The sequence below is a fragment of the Eucyclogobius newberryi genome, unplaced genomic scaffold (genome assembly GCF_026437365.1).
Source record: "Eucyclogobius newberryi isolate DKJ021-1_F unplaced genomic scaffold, fEucNew1.0.hap1 SCAF_454, whole genome shotgun sequence".
Lineage (NCBI taxonomy): Eukaryota > Metazoa > Chordata > Actinopteri > Gobiiformes > Gobiidae > Eucyclogobius > Eucyclogobius newberryi.
Window position 1 is genome coordinate 1 of NW_027316117.1, and position 16,447 is coordinate 16,447.

Consider the following 16,447-nt stretch of genomic DNA (forward strand, 5'->3'; position numbering starts at 1 on the left):
ACTACAAATGATATACTGGCCAGGTAAAATACAATGCTGCTAACATGTGGGTATTATTAGTGGGTAGTTTACACTAGTGTAGTGCACAATAATGGTTTTAAGATGGCATGTTGTGCCACTAGTACACTTTGAAAATGTTTATTTTCTATCCAAAGAAGTACCATCCAAAGAAAATGATGCAACATAAAAAGACATTTCGGAACACTATGCAATCACTACTTGCAGCATTCTTGGGAATGAGAAATTTGATCAGTAAAATACTGAATTATTAAATAGAACCAATAGGAGTGACTGTCGATTACACACATCACTGTGTCCTAGGATTATTCTTATTAGTGGATTGCAGTTTGACATTAAACCACACACACTTGATGTTTTTAGAAATATGTTTTGTTAATAATGGTTTCGGCTAATATCCAAGAAAGACGCAGAAACCACTTTTTTCTTATTTTTTCTTACTTGATGGTAAATCAGTTACATTAATTTTAGGTTATACATCTTTAGGCTTTCTCCATGTATATATAGATATATATATATATATACTTTTACATTAAAGCTTAGCATTATGACCAACGTGATAGATTCATCTGAACCAAATCTAGGTGGGGAGGGGCAAGAACAAAGGATTAAGACAGAATGATGGTGAATGAACAAATATATGAACCCTCCCCTTTTATGAAACAAAACACCATAGCAACAATTCATTAAATGCAGCAGTAATATTACATAATTTGAATATTAAAACAATTTAAAATGGCAAGTGAAAGATCTCTCTGACTGGGTTGAGTAAAGAAGCTAAACCTTCCAATGAAACATAGAAGTATCTCAAAGACAATCAACTGAAAGCATCGCCATGGGGTGCCAAAGATGTCAAAAGTACAATTTCTGATTTAAATGAGTTCTGGTTGTGGAGGACACATCAGTCCTTTGCTTTTCCTCCTCTGAAATGTCTCAAGTCCTGTGTGACTTCACACTATCCCTGATTTCTCCAGCAATGTCACTGTTAAAGCAGTTCTTTTGAAGAGTCATCAATAATTAGAAAAAAAAAATTAAGGCTCCAGAAAACAGGATTCTGAAATGAAAATTGTCAGTAGTAAGCCAAAAAATATATAGATTCTGTTGATCTGAATGAAAAATAGATAAACCCATCAAGTTTTAATATCTCGCAGATAGTCCGACATTGCCTTTGGGATCCACTAACCCTGTTGGCACAAATTCTGAAGCATGGCAATGCTGCCCCCATGTGGACAAAGGGGTCAGGACACATCCGTTCCTGATGGTATTGAAAAAAAGTGGCAGATCTTTTCCGTGGTGCAGTCAAACCCTGATTTGATTGACTTTGAGGGGATTAGCAGGGGAGATAGGACCAGTCCTTGAGAGAAGACGACAAGATGGAAGGAGGAAAAAAAAAAGTGTGGTGGTGACCAAGTATCACATTAAATTTTGTTTCCCTGCACAAGAAATGGATTGCAAACGGGGCAAAGAAGCACAAGTTTCAACATTGGCAGAGATTTGCCAAGATAACATGGAAAAACATGAAGGGCTTTGTTGCATTTTCATCTTCAATCTCTTAAATCAAAAGTTCTAGAGTAACTGCTGATCAAGCCAAGGAAACGTTTTCTATTGTTTATTCCTGTTTTGGCGTTCCTGTAAGAAACAAAAGACAAACATTTAAAACATTTTAGAAGAGCAAACTTTATGCAATTATTGAAGCATATCAATTGCATTTATCTAGATAAAACTAGATTTTACCTGATCCAACCGAGAGCGATTCTGTATCTGAGGCGGTTCAAAAGTCTGTCACCAAAAGCAAAAAGGAAAAACAATTAAGTCTCTTGTTTAATTATGTTAAGTGAGTGAAATGTTGTACCTTGCGCACCTCTTCCTCCTCCTCCTGTCTCTTCTCGTAGTGGGAGAAGTCATCAAAGATGGAGGTGGTGTGCTTGTACTGCGCAATGATTTTCAGCACCTGCTTGGCCTTCTCCAGAGGAACCTCCTGAGTATCGCGGGAGTTTGTCACCGGTTTGTTGTCGTTGTTTTCTAGGCGGATGTGGCGCAGCTGGCTGTTAGGCACGTCTTTAACAAACAACCAGTCCACATCAAACTTGCCCTTCCACTTGTCCTGTGCCCATACGCCAGCGCTGGTGCCATAGTCCACTGGTGAGCGCATCTCTGCCACGCCACAAAAATGGCCGCTGCCGTTGACGCTGTACAGCAGATAGACTGGACCTTTTCCATTCATGGCTCTAAACGCTCCGTCCAAGCGTTTGTTGCCATGCTCTGTGCTACACCATATGGAGTACTTGATGGACCGATGGATATCGTCCTCAGAGTAGCTCTTAATAATGAAAACACGACCGTTCTTCAAATTCCACTCAAAGTCCTTGGGGTTGTAGCTATGCGAGGCACGCAGTTTCTCCAAGACTGGATGGGACTCTCCACCGGGTCCCTGAATTACTAAATTCTGTGGACCACCATTTCCTCCCACCATTCCCATAACACTGCCGTCTTGGCCAGGACTGCCCTGCCCATAGCCCTGGTTCCGGTTGCGTGGGGCGACCCAGCGGGTTTGGGCCTGAGGAGGCTGGGTGTGGTTTTGATAGTGTTGCTGTGGGGGTTGGTGGTGAGGTTGGGGCTGTAAGGCCATTTGCTGCATATGGGGCTGTACCAGAGACTGTGGAGGGGGCTGCAGTTGACCCTGTTGCATGGGGGGCTGCAGTGGGAGACCATGGGGCAGGCCTAGGGGTTGCTGCTGCAATGGAGCTGTGGCTACTTTAGTCACAGGACCCTTATCCCAGGTTCCTATGTTCATGTTGTGTTTGATCGGAGGGGGAGGAAGAGCACCACCTGGATTGGACATCCCTGATTTCACTTTTGACTTCAGCTGCTGGGGTTTGGCTGGCTTACTGGCAATGGCAGCCCAAGACGTTGGTTTGGGGGGTGGCATGCCGATGGGTGTGGCTCCGTTCCCTGTGGGTGCAACAGCTGGTCCCCCAATCACAGAACCCACTGCCTTCACCCCTGAGCCCTGACCCGTGACATCTCCACCGATCTTCAGCCCCACCATACCCTGCTCTAGACTGTTCATGCCAGGGGCTTTGTTGAGGGTGTCACTATGAAAGCCTGTCTGCCCATCGGGCACCAGAGTGCCCCCTAGTGAACTAGGGGGATAACTGTAGCTGCCACCATACGCTGAACTTTGAGTCTGCTGGCCCTGGGAACCACTAGTGCCCCAAGCAGAGAAAGCAGGATTTTCAGGAAAAAAGTTAAACCTATGCGGGTAGATGCTGCTTCCCAAGCCCCCCGGCTGCCCAAACACTGTGTCCGGCATAAAGTGATGGTCTCCATTACTCAGTGGTCCGTAAGGGGTGAGGTAGGGAATCGGAGGGTCCCCACCTGTAGACCAAGGTGCTTCACTGAGAGGGTATGGAAATCCAATAGACGGCGCGTAGTAGCTGGACAGGTAAGGGTCTGTGATGGACTGGTAGCTGTTGTTCTGGATGGCAAAAACACAGAAAATAATCAAAATATAAGCATGTAAAACAGTCCTACATATTCAAATTAAATAGAGACGTATACCTGAGTTGATTGCCCAGGTGTAAGGTATGGCTCAAAATCATTGTCGTGGACAGTCTCCTTCTGATGCAGTGAACCATTTTGCACTGAAAAATATACAACATTTAAACAATCAAATAATTAAAAAAGGTCAGAGGCAGACTTATTTGAACTAATAATCGAAAGACTTAGACTTTCTCAGTTTCATTTATCAAAACTAATAAAAAAAAATGACAAATACTAAGTCTGTCACTATGTTCGCCATGTTAACATATGGTCAAGATAATAAAATAAAACAACCAGAAGAAAAGAAAATAATTCCAATGGAGGCTTTCGAAATTATGCCGTATCATTGATTTGATGATTTGCTCCCCAACAGACAGTGAAAAAGTTTGATTCAACTTAGGGGTATCAAAATATTGTAATACGTAATTACATACAGCAGATGTAAATATATTGGCAGCAATACTATTTTGATACATTGTCAGAATATCCTGTGCAATAGACAATTATGCCCTGTTATCATGACATTGAGATATTTTCTAATTATGCAATTAATTAATTTATCCCTCCATATTTTGTGAATTATTCTTAAATGTAATGGAGCAACTTGCTGGTGTAAACCTGGGTTTGTTTAAAGAGTAAACTTAAGCTTTTATTATACTGATTGGACTAAAAAACAAAGTGTACTGTACATCATACAAACACAATAAGTAAATCCACCTGCTGCAATCAGTAAACACACACTGATGGTCATCATGCACTATGAAACAAGAATGATCCAGTTTAATTTACCTTTAGATGCTTGCCCCTTCGATCTCTGCATCAGGTTGGATCATGCAGAAATAAACAGAAAATCTGTTATTTTTTGGGAGGTTAAATATTCACAATCCAAGGGTTTCATATGATAAAAAGGATGTATAAAATAGGAAATAAATCCCATCTTTTGATGAAAGTCCTCAATAAGTCACCTATAAAAACAAAGTTGCCTCTTTTGTTATGACTTCCAACTCGAGGGACAATCTCACATTCCCTCTTGAAGAGACAAAAGGTATTTTTTGAAAGACCAACAAAAGTACGATTATATAAATATAACTATTTATATATTTATTTTGGCAATGCTCCCAAGCACAGTGGCCAGTAAAACGAACCTTATATAAACGACAAAAACACGTCAATGTCTAATATATATGTTTAAACTACACTGTGGCAGATGACATTCATTTACAGTTATTTTGTATAAGTGAAAGTACACATTTCTTTACAAAACTCTGTTGCCCAGTATTTTAGCATTAGCTTTAAGGTTTCACGCCAGAGACACTCTGGTAGGCTTTTTTTTTTCTTTTCTTTTTTTTCCAATGTAGCAAAAACAAACGTTACCATCTTTTAGATGAACATGTCTTTTGACAACAGTTGGACAGCACCTTTTAGTGTGACATAAAAAAGACCGATCTTGTCAGATAACCAAGTGTTAGTGGCTAGTTAGCACTTCCGAGGAATAGCTGTAGCCCAGTGAATGCTAGCACAATTAGCCCCGAGCTAACAGTATATATGAAGCTCATGCGAGGAGGGCTACTTCATCCTTCCTACCTGAGGGTCAATGCTCGTGGTCGACATAATTCATTAAGCAAGTCCTTGGATTCGCGCTGAGTCCGGGCTTGTGACTGCGTTTCCAGCCCCGTGAAAGGAAATAAACTTTACAGCACAGTTGCAGTTAGCACTCACTGCTAATGTGGCTAGTTATGCCGCTGAGCGTAAAGGCTCGTAGTCTTAGCACAGGTTCAGCTGTGTATTTTCCGATCAATCTAACTTCTACACTGCAAGTCTCTCGCTTCGTATCAGGAGATGAGGCGAGTATTTGTGCTGGAGCTCAGCCTCTGCTTGTATATGACCGTGTGGACCTGTTGTGTCTCCTGTCTTTCGCCCCCCCTGGTCGCCTGATACTTGTCTTTTTTATTCCTCAGAGCCCTCCTCAGTTTCGTTAAAGCCCCGTGCACTTCCCCAATGGCCGCTCCATCCGGGCTTTGAGACTCGGCTGTAGTTCGGCCCGATCACCGCGGGGGGCGTAAGTGTCGTAATGGACCAGATCAAGAGAAGACTTCTGGATAGAAGATGCAAAGAGCCACTCTGCAAAACTGAAGGGGTTTCTTATCTGTTGTTTCCACTGTTAGTCATCCAAAATGTCGATCATTACCAGATTTATTGCCAAAACAATTTACAATGAAGTGGACGAACCTGCCTTGATCACAAAGCTTTTTTGTACTTAGTTGGCCAACATTGTAGTTGCTCTCTCCCACCACTAGATGGTCACATTATAAACTTAAAGACCGCCCCGAAACAATTTCTACGACAAAGTCTGAGGAATAAAGTCTGGCGGTAATGCAACGCTCGGATGCCAACCGCCATAAAACAACAACAACAACAACAACAACAACAATATTTCTATTTCACTTGATCCATATTTCCAATAACATATATTAAAAATATTATCTATATACATTATATATATATATATACATATGTGTATATAATTTTCTATTGAGTTTTTATTTCATAATTTTAAATCAAATCTTTGCTAATTAAATGGAATTGTATTTAATAATATGCTTGTTATACTCGGGCTGAAATCTAAATATTTGTATAAATTGTAAACACTTATTTACTGTGACTGGTACACAACATTCAAACTAATTTAATTGGGTTATTTTCAAGCAGCTATTTCCCAGGGGGCGGAGCCACATGGTGTGTTTGGCTGTCATTCATGTAAAACATCAATAGGCTTGCCTTTCTGGCATGTAGTGGCTGTTCTGGAAGGTAGTTTCCTGTAGGTTACTGTCCAAACCCCACATTCTCAGTGGATGTGATGTGCTACCCCACTATGGATCGCAAAACAGATGACTGGCAGAGGACAAAAAGGAATACAACACCTTATATTTCTCAGTATTATGGATGACAGAAGGACTATGTTGCATTTACTCAAGGAGCCTCGGATGAGAAGGGAAAGAAATAGACTTCAGACTTTCCACAATTGGCCATCAGATGCCCCTGTTTCATCTTATGACCTGGCTAAGGCTGGCTTTTTCTTCCTCGGTCCTGGTGATAAAGTTCAGTGCTTTTGCTGTGGAGGTGTTTTGAGATGTTGGGTGCATGGAGACAGTCCGGTAACTGAACATAATAGACATTTCCCCACCTGTAATTTCCTTTTGGGGAGAACTGTGGGAAATATTCCTCTTCAGGATGGTTCATCAGACTCAGTGGATGGGCAGCTCTTGAGTCAGCTCCAAAGGATGACCATGGACGACCAAGGCACCACGGGTCAGGCAGTGTACCCCGAGATGGAGGCTGAGGACACCCGGCTAACCACTTTCCACAACTGGCCCGCAGAGGCATCGGTACAGCCAGATGTCCTTGCAAGAGCGGGATTTTTCTACACAGGTTATATGTTAGGTCTCATAGAAGTGATTTTCAAACATTTCATCAGTACAATAGTTTGGAAAATACAGCTCTAAAATATATATACCGTAATTTATTTTTAACAGAAATAGGAGGTAATAATAATGTATTTCAGAGTGTATTAGTAAAAGGTTTGCCCCTCTCCTAGTTGTTGCCAGAGAGAGCTGTCTTTGTCTGTGAGTTCATGTGTCGTTGTGCTGAGTCATGAGGTCAGGGACAGAATGACCCAGGCGCAGCTGGGGCCATTAAAGAAGCGCTATCATGAGACAGGAAAACAAGAATTAAAACTTAATAAGGTAAATTGTGTATAATATACAGTGACATATTATGATGCATTTGTTTTATCAGGGCATGGGGACAACGTCAAGTGTTTCTTCTGTGATGGAGGGCTGAGAAACTGGGAACCAGCGGATGACCCCTGGCAGGAACATGCCAAATGGTTTCCAAGGCAAGCTGACCTTTGGGTTACAAAAAAAGTTCGAATTTATTGAATGTCATCATCAAAAACAAATATAATTTTCTATTCTTAGATGTGAGTTTCTGATCCAGTCCAGAGGCCAGGGCTACATCAGTAATGTCCAAGAGGCCCATTTCCACCTAGGGGAAACTGTGGTGAGTCTTAGCTATTAATTAAGTTGGTTAATTATATGTTTGTTGTTTGTAAGTGCATCTTTTATTTTTGTCAGAGTGAATCACAAACTTCAGCTGCTCGTGAATTTGGCTCCAGAAATGGTAAGTAGATTAAACATTTATTAAAGCAAATTAACTGTACGAAAGACAATTATGTTCTTCCCTTTATATGAATTCAAGTGTATACCCTACTAAACTACATCAATTAAATATACTAGAGAAAACGGGATGTAAATGATTCTGTTAACATGGTGATGGTGAAGCGTCTTCTTTGTGTCATTTTAAACAAAGATGGTTTCTGTGAAGGTTGCACCTGAGCTAATAGCTGTAACTGAAATTATTTTGAGACCTCTAGTCGAACAAATATTCTATTGCTCAACCCTCATGGGCTCTCAATAGAATTCTATATTTCGTTAACACTTTTGTATTGTCGTTTTACCACAAAAAAATGCAATTTAGAGAGGTGATCTTATTATCTAAATGACTTTCTGTGTTTGTAGATGTGGTTGGTGGATTGGGAGCGTCCTCGATCATGCTCTCTCCTGTGGTACAGACAGTTCTTCAAATGGGATTTGAAGCCAACCTTGTGGAAAGCCTGGTCAAAACCAAGTACCTTCTGACTGGACAGTTCTATACCTCTGTGTCTGATTTAGTCACTGATGTGCTACAGGCAGAGGAGGAGGACAGACAGAGGGGAACCACCAGTACTGGTAATACTGTAACTATTCACTTTGTACAAGGCGCAAAGAGTATTATTCACACTCATTGTCAAATATATTGTACCTTTTAGAGCCAGAGGTCAGACAGGGGACAAGTACAAGAACCCAAACCACTATTAAAGAGAAAGGTAAACATTATTACAAACACACATATACATATATAGTAGATTTAAATGCATACCCTTTTTATTTTAGATATGTTATTTTATCATTGTTTTATGTTGCATCAAATCACCAAAGCAAGTTTTGTGAATTTATATAAAATAATCCCAGTGAGATTTTAATTCTCATTCCAGAGGAATCCTGACTACCGGTAGATGTTAATGTTCTCTCATTTGTTCCACCCACAGTGAAGGACCCCAGTCCTGAGGAGCTCCTGAAGCAGCTGCAGGAGGAGCGGACATGTAAAGTGTGCATGGACAAACTAGTGTCCATAGTGTTCATCCCGTGTGGTCATCTGGTGGTGTGTGGAGACTGTGCTGCCAGCCTGCGACACTGTCCCATCTGCAGAGCGGTCATCAGGGGCAGTGTGCGGGCCTTTATGTCCTGAAGAAGAGTTGTCCTTATAGTGGAGTTCAATGAGTGGTGCTTTGTATTTCCTTCTGTCTACACTTTGAAAATATTGGTATTGAAGTTTGATAATGAACATAATTAAAATTCCATTTAATGCTATATTCTGTTGGTTTTTTGGGCTCCCTCTGAGCGGAATGTCTTTTACTAGTCAATGGCCATAGTCACTCAATGAATTTGACAAATCTACATTTGCCATCAGGGAATCTGTGTGAGAGCAGTTGCCTTTTAATGTATGCTTCTAGTGTTAAAGCACAAAATATAAACAGATATAATGCAAATATGATTACAAATTACTTCATTTTATTAACAAACATTTATTTACATAAACACACAAAACAACAATGCACAAACAGGTTTGATTATTCAGACACCAAATAAAAACAAACTAGAAAAAAAAATAAAGACATCATCTAAAAAGAGATGGACTTTGTTTTTGTGAAGTTACACATTCACAACTATCTCCAGTCTCTGGAAGGCTCTACCAAGTGGAAGACTGGTCTGATATATGAGCATGAGGTGCTTTGTGATATTTGATTTACTTATAAATTCTACAGCAATACAAACAATCGGTTCAAAGAGGAAGATTACAAGCAGACTGTAACCAAGTTAATTGTGCTATAGAAAACACAATTGACATTCATTCAATATAAAAAATCCTCATTCAAAGAAAGTAGTTTTATGGGTGAGTGGCCGTACATGTTGTACTTTATCACCTTTAACTCCAGGGGGCAGTGAAGAGTAACAAAAGAAATGTTGAAGAATCTTAAAATGAACAAAAAAGTACAATAGGATTATTTTCCCCAGACATGCCTCTAAAAATTATGTGGCTATTTTTCACCTGTCTGTATTGTAAAACATGCTATTTTTAAACAATATGGAGATGGTTTGTGAGATCATGACTACGGTACTTGACTAATATGCTGCTCCATTCCCTCCACTGTACTTTCCTTTAGTACAACTCAGATGCTGACCTTCAGTTGTCAGATACACCTGAATGACAAATCCCTCATTGTTTGAGCCTCAAATCATACATAACCAAGACAACATAAAATACAATACTGGCAGTTGCACTGAATTGTAGAGACTCAAATAAGCTCATTACACAATAAAGTATCTTTCAAGTTAAAAATATGCTGCTGTGTAACTTCTTGTCAGATTTGTCAGTACTCGACGGATCAAAAGTCAGGGAAAACAAACCCGCCCTGAAAAAAAGTCACAGAAAAAAGGGCTGTTTGAGGTTTCCATAAATAAAACATGCCCATCTATGTATTTTGCACTTTAATATGTATTTTTATACATCTAACCCCTCCCCTTTTCTTGCTTCATTATTTATTTACAATTAATCTATTTTTATGTCAGATGTTTGGTTCTTTTGGTTTTTGGCCTCCTGTTACTCAGTGCTCCGTCTTGTCTCTTTCTGCCCTATTCTTGTTTCAAAACTGGGCATAGAATAAACAGACAGAGCCTAATTGCCCATTCTATTCACGATGAACTGTGATCGCCCCTAAAGCCAAGATTTGAACCAGCAATAACAGACAAAACCATCCAGGCACAGATTCTTGGCAAACATGAAATGGCCTAAAGTTGTGCCAAATGTGAGCCTATAATTAAACCTTCTCAAGTGTCATCACGCATAGCTCCTTAAAATGTCTTCTTATGGTGTAGAAAACACAACTTAATCACGAATTGAAGAAACCGGAACATAACAATGGAGAGCTCAAGCGAGATGCCTGAGGAAACTTGCTGCATCACATCCAGGGTCTTTTTCATTTACGTAGACCTAAAAAACACACAGAACAAGAGCCATGGGTTAGAGCTGTGTATTTGATTTTAACTACAGGGTAATTGTATTTGACTAAAAATATATATGTCTGTAAAGGCAGATACTATGCTCAGGTTTGTTGTAAGTATGCTTCGGTCAGGATCAGGTTTGTCAATTAAAAAAAAAAAAATCCAGATAGTAATAGATATCAAGACAAGCATCAGCACTTAATACTTATTTTCAAGTATAAAAAAGAAAAGAAGAAAAAGTGAATAGTCTTGATCTACATCAGAACTAGTTTGAAGTAACATAGTAGTAATAAAAATGTTAGTTTGAGTTGAATGTCTCTTGCATTCATTCCCAACAGGGGAGTCGGGACCCCAAAGATTCTTAGGGGGCCCCATGGGTTCTCAGAAAAGAGGTTCAAACTAGATTGTGTACCTTTTGATGAAAGGAAGGTTTATTAATAGCGTCTATATAGTATTATATGCTTATGGTTGTTCTATATTTATTAACCAGGAAATATTTGTAATTTTCCTAATAAGACAGTAGGATGTTCGGGTCACCAACTGATCTTTGGGTAAAATAAGGGTTGCTGGGAGAAAAAGGTTGGTCTATTGTGAACTTTTTATTTATTTATTTTTTTATTAATTGGTATTAAACCTTTCTTGTGGTATTAAAACCGAGTTTGAATGTGTTGTATTGTGATAAAGTTCAATTGCCAATTCGATAGAACGACAAAGTGATATATCACAAATACTTGGTTTTATCTTTTTTATGTTGTTCCTCAAGTTTCAATTCTATTTCAATTTTTTTGGGTGTATACGATTTTGTTTTGCAACTTAAGAATCACTTAATTAAAAAAAATCTTCAAGCAAACACTATACCATACTATACACTATACCCAGGGTCCTATTGAAGATGATTTTCTTGTGTCTCTAGTTGCGTGCACACATCCAACACACACACACACACACACACACAATGGCAATAACATGAAAGGCCACCTCATTCCCTTAAGCCGTGCCAGGATTGTGCTTGTTCACTGTGAAGTTTATTCCAAAGACACCGGACATGATTCCAGTCTCCGGATACTGAACCGGCAACCACACAGCAGGATTGTGCCTCCACACAATACTCAGACAGGTAGTAACAGAAACATACTTGAATGAAAATGATAATAATACATCAAACCAACAATGAGGTGTGATGGCAGGACAATGATACTTACGGATACATGGGCTTTAAGAGGAGATGGGATGGTTTCTCATTAACATGGTACAAAGGGAATGGGTCAAATCCACCAATAAAATCAACTGAAAAATATGAATAATAATAAATCAAAAAGAAAATATGCAAATTGTAAAAGTACAAGTAAAATAAACATTGGAAATGATCGTGACCTGAGCAGAGGTGTAACAAATGCTCATAAGAACAGTACTGAAAGAAATATAGGCAACTGTAATCTATTGTTTCATTCATTAATTTATTATAGCTAAGATAATAAAAAAGATAAAGGATACGCTATCAGAAATATTTTATAAAACTTGCAGAGGGCCGGATTATGTAATTATGGGGGGAAAGTTGTATTTGTTTATTATTTTGGATGTACTATGTATTTTCACCTACATATTTAATGTGTTTTTTGAATTAATATACTAGAAGTGCATCCAAATTAAAAAGTGTCATGCGTGTACTGTACTGCTGATGCAAGGAAAGGACCATATGTGATCAAAGAAAGGTTTGTGCCTCTAGAGGTTGCACAAAAGCCTGAAAACGCGGCGCTAGCGCTTGTAGACATTATTGTGTTGCTCATGGGTCGGAAAAGTCAGGAAATGTCTCAATGACAGGGGGCCAATGAGATTAGGGGAACTTTCCAGATGCAAGTAGGGATCAAAGCAAACAGAAACAAGTTTAAAGAGAAAAAAGCAAACTCAAAATGAAAGGGGAAACATTTGACAAGATCAACAAAGGCCAAATCAATGACATCCCGATAAGCAGGTGTGCGCCGCAGAGTGGAGATATGAGCAGGATGAGAGCGCACCACATGTCCTGCAGAGAGGAGCTCTACTAAACTTTGACCCCAGACAGACTGTTTGATTCTACGGCTTTATCTGGAGACTGCAATACAAGCACAAAAGGCTCAGAATGGCAACTTCCTGCCCTTTGTTTTGCTTGTGATACAGTCATGGAGATAGTTTCAAATTAGGTAAGTATTTGTAATTCCCTGCTGGGTTAAAAGTGTCTGACGGTGTTAAGAGTGCAAGCCTTATGCAGATGACAGAGGTGCCATTCATATGTACGTTATTATTGGTGATGATAGAAAATATGAGTGATAAAGACAGGCTTGTTTGTAACACACTAAACGCTGCTGTTTCTCTTCTCTTACACACCATCAGTCCTGAGTAGGATATTTATGGGCTGCGCTTTTGCAAGGTTAAACTCAAAACTAGCCAAACAAAGCCATATTATAGCTCTCAAAAACTCTCAAAAATATGTTTACTTTTCCATAGATACTTCAATATTTTATGTGATACTTTTACTGCATCTGTACTCCTACTTTCACCAACTTGAGTATGTCTTTATATCTCACTTTGAGACCGAAAGATTGATTCCACTTCCACGTCTTCTGTTTCTTTGGCTGCAGACGGTGACTGTAATCTTTTTCACCCATCTCTCTATTCACTCCCTGATCTGTCCCTGTGTACCGTGTCGGAGGATTTTCTGGGGCTGTGACTCAGCAGAGGCCCGGCAGCACAATTAGCCGACATGCTAAAGTGAGCTTATCCTATCACTACGCGGCTAACTGCATGACCTACTTTACAAAGCGGATTTTCCCCAGTGCTGCCTCTCTACCGGTGTGCCTGCTCTCTACTGATAAGTGTCTGGAACAAATCTGACACAACAAACAGTGACTCAGGGATGGGCATTGAACCAGGCCAATAGAGATACACTGGTGAAAGTGGGTGTGTGCAAACAGGAGCTTTGTCAAAATAATGTCAAACAGCATCAAGCAGCGTGCATTTGCTGGTGTAGCATGTGTCTGAGCACATAAAGGCATGGTGATGACGTACGCCCAAAATAGTTTCATTTCCCTTCATTGTCTTTTGTTGTAAACATTAGTCTATAGCAGAGGAGGGCAGTTATCTGCTCCTCGAGGACCAAATTTAAATCCAGGCAAGTGGCGGATGGTCCGACCGCGATCATTGGCATAACGAAGTATTATCTATTCATTATAAGCACTTTTCTGTAGAAGATAAGCATTCAAATTTATTGTATTATTAATTTCATGTCATCTTTATTAAGTGGACCCTGCTCTCTGGTCCCGGCCCCTGACATCTGTAGATGTAGGTTAGTGTGACCAGACGTCTATTTCCCCGGGACAATCCCAGCAAATGTATCCAAAACCATTGATTTGTCCCAATTTTACACATGACACGTACGTCCCAATTATCCCAGTATTCCAACGGCCAACAATAAAAATAGGAATATATTGTCATTTCTTTAGCCGAATGAGAGAAACCACTCAGTTGCACTGACAGAAGTTTCAGATTATATTCTGACTCAAGTGAGTCAAAGAGATGTAAATTATTATGAGTATTAAATAATGTACTTAATTACTTGCCCTTTTCACAATTGTATTGTTACCCCTCCAACCCAGGCATGTCCCAGGATTTCATTTTAAATCTAATAACATTGGTGTAGGTTATGGTCAAAACTATCCCCAAAAATAGAGATTTCTTATGAATAGAGAATACTTTAGTTGTTTTCAGAAGATGGCTTGGATCTACAGGCTGCAGTAAGACAATGTAGTCCCATGGCCTATCAGTGAATTTACTTTTCCATTTCCATCATGAGTTAGTTACTTTGTCAAGAGTCAAACAAAAAAGCAAAGCAAGTTCTTTTCAATGAGCATTGGTTAATAAATGACATTAGTCTTTGATAGTCTTCTAAACCAGTTCATTCATCTTCTTACTCACACATTTTCACTCTGACGTTCACTGACCAATTCAACCAGTACTGTCCTCGATGAGAGGATGAAAGGAAAGTAATGATTTCATGTCACTTTTCCACTGCCTAATCAAACATTGAAATAGTTCTGTTCAAATGGATACCGTAAAACACTATAATTTGTTTCTACAACTCCCCTCACTCTCAGGGTGCAGCTTGCGAGTTTATTGACCAGTGCCAGCCTAATGATCCTGTCAGAATGAGCTCTGAGACCTACAACATCTTACAAGCTCACGCCTGGACAGAAGCTGTACTGAAGCGAGTGAGAACTGTGTGGGAATCAAGAAGAGAAATACAAAGTAAAAAGAATGGCAACGTTGCAGAGACGGACGAGAGCTGGAGAGAAATGCTTTAATCTAGGCATGAAATGAGAGCGCACTATTCTGGTAATAGGGACGTGTGCGTCTGAAAGAACAAAACGTCTTGTACGAAGGACTTATTACAAAGAGTTGGAGCTAATGAAGCGGTGTCCAGATTTAGGAAAACTAGCATAGGTATTCACAATTGAAATCTCTGGTAAATCTGACACAAAACTCAATATTCTTGGGCTTTATTAATAGCAAAGAGATTACGCTTATTCCTGTGTCTACCTCACATCGCTGAGTTTACACTGTTGATCTTGCATAAAACTACTACAAGTACGTAAAGGGACACATGACCAGTGGATTACGGGTAGAAGCTATATTTCGGCCTTTTTGTACTTGTATTGTTCGTCTTTTTTTCAATCGTGCATGTTGTAATTGCAAACCGTATGAACGCCTGCTTTTAGATATCATTGTGTAGGTCATGGGTCTGAAAAGTCAAGGAAAAGGTAATTGCTGAGGAAGGGAAAGAAATAGCTGTCTTTCCAAGTTGGAGCGAGCCCTGTGGGATTACTTCGGGGTGACTGGTGATTAAGTGGTACAGACTGGAGCTGAAAGGGATTGTTGGGTGGGGACGCGCTCCGCTCACAGACGGTGAATGCCTGGTATGTGACCGCTTAAGACGAGGAGAGCTACAGTAGGGCATGTAAAGACGACACACGGGCGAGAGCTTTGAGGCAGGTTTGTTCAGCCAGAGGTGATTTTAATGGACCTGAGCTCGATTGCAGTCTCCTCATGAATGCTTGAACAAAAAAAAGGCTTAGATGTAAAGTTACTTGTGGGTTACTTGTACTTGTTTGTATTGTATGTACGAAGTGGGAGGTGTTCAGCTGACCTTTCCTAAAATATGAACCTGAGGCTAATGGGGTTGAATTGCTTAGATATTTACCAGTGCAGCTCTGGTTTCACCATGTGTTCTGATGGTTTGAGTTTTTCTTTTAGTAAGATTGAATATTATTTGAAATAGTATAATGATATTTAGCGTTTATTCATTGATTGGTGAATAGATTACGGTCTATTTCATAAAGTTATGTCCATTCATGTTAATATAACCATAATATTTTATTACTGATTACTCTTTTTTATTGACCAAACATACTCCCCAGGTTTGCATGCAGGTGTATTAAGTAGTACTGTAGAAAAGTCAATTTGGATCAATTTGTAAACTATACATTCAACACCTTTTCTCTTTTACATTTACATGAGTACTATTTAACCTTATCTAGAATAAAAAGGAGGGCCATGCTGAGCCAAAACGCGTTGGCGTCAACAACCTCATAGAGTGCTCGGATGGGAATAATGAACAGACACAATTGCTACACTTTTTTTTAACCCAAAATACAAAGCTGTTTTTCCTCATTGTTTCGGTTTGACTGAAAATG

At 39.6% G+C, this 16,447-nt stretch overlaps 3 protein-coding genes across 5 annotated transcripts in view; 1 reads left to right on the forward strand and 2 right to left on the reverse strand.

Annotated features, from left to right (window-relative positions):
- Window positions 1-637: 637 nt before the first annotated feature.
- Window positions 638-5,593, reverse strand: LOC140380218 (YTH domain-containing family protein 1-like). Of its 2 annotated transcripts, none has more exons than XM_072464383.1 (6): window positions 5,146-5,593; window positions 4,351-4,375; window positions 3,580-3,662; window positions 1,880-3,496; window positions 1,753-1,797; window positions 638-1,647 (listed from the first exon to the last, which is right to left on the reverse strand). In XM_072464383.1, exons 1-6 carry the CDS (start codon window positions 5,170-5,172, stop codon window positions 1,621-1,623), a joined length of 1,824 nt encoding a protein of 607 aa, XP_072320484.1. In that variant the 5' UTR covers window positions 5,173-5,593; the 3' UTR covers window positions 638-1,620. The 2 variants fall into 2 exon arrangements, with proteins under 2 accessions (XP_072320484.1, XP_072320483.1); XM_072464382.1 differs by having other exon boundaries at window positions 1,871-3,496.
- Window positions 5,594-6,431: 838 nt separating this feature from the next.
- LOC140380221 (baculoviral IAP repeat-containing protein 7-like) lies at window positions 6,432-9,012 on the forward strand. The gene is made up of 7 exons (XM_072464386.1): window positions 6,432-6,990; window positions 7,357-7,456; window positions 7,539-7,620; window positions 7,695-7,740; window positions 8,139-8,348; window positions 8,429-8,485; window positions 8,708-9,012. The coding sequence occupies exons 1-7, from the start codon at window positions 6,450-6,452 to the stop codon at window positions 8,905-8,907; spliced, it is 1,236 nt and encodes a 411-aa protein (XP_072320487.1). The 5' UTR covers window positions 6,432-6,449; the 3' UTR covers window positions 8,908-9,012.
- Window positions 9,013-9,208: 196 nt separating this feature from the next.
- The window catches only part of LOC140380220 (sodium/potassium-transporting ATPase subunit beta-1-interacting protein 3-like), a 42,680-nt gene continuing 35,441 nt past the window's right edge, over window positions 9,209-16,447 (reverse strand). Inside the window, exons 6-7 of one of the 2 annotated variants that reach the window (XM_072464384.1) lie at window positions 11,924-12,008; window positions 9,209-10,710 (exon numbers count right to left, since the gene is read on the reverse strand). In XM_072464384.1, the coding sequence (XP_072320485.1) occupies window positions 10,701-10,710; window positions 11,924-12,008 (95 nt within the window). In that variant the 3' untranslated portion in view covers window positions 9,209-10,700. The remainder of the gene's footprint in view (window positions 10,711-11,923; window positions 12,009-16,447) is intronic. The other variant, XM_072464385.1, reaches the window with a different exon arrangement.

Excerpts from the sequence above, each read along its gene's own strand:
- LOC140380221 (XM_072464386.1), top strand. The coding sequence starts at position 6,450 with ATGACTGGCAGAGGACAAAAAGGAATACAACACCTTATATTTCTCAGT. Across the intron at positions 8,349-8,428 it reads GAGGGGAACCACCAGTACTG|AGCCAGAGGTCAGACAGGGG; the intron begins GTAATACTGTAA and ends TGTACCTTTTAG. Across the intron at positions 8,486-8,707 it reads AACCACTATTAAAGAGAAAG|TGAAGGACCCCAGTCCTGAG; the intron begins GTAAACATTATT and ends TTCCACCCACAG.
- LOC140380218 (XM_072464382.1), bottom strand. The coding sequence starts at position 5,172 with ATGTCGACCACGAGCATTGACCCTCAG. Across the intron at positions 3,497-3,579 it reads CACCTGGGCAATCAACTCAG|AACAACAGCTACCAGTCCAT; the intron begins GTATACGTCTCT and ends TTTGCCATCCAG. Across the intron at positions 1,648-1,752 it reads ATCGCTCTCGGTTGGATCAG|GAACGCCAAAACAGGAATAA; the intron begins GTAAAATCTAGT and ends TGTTTCTTACAG.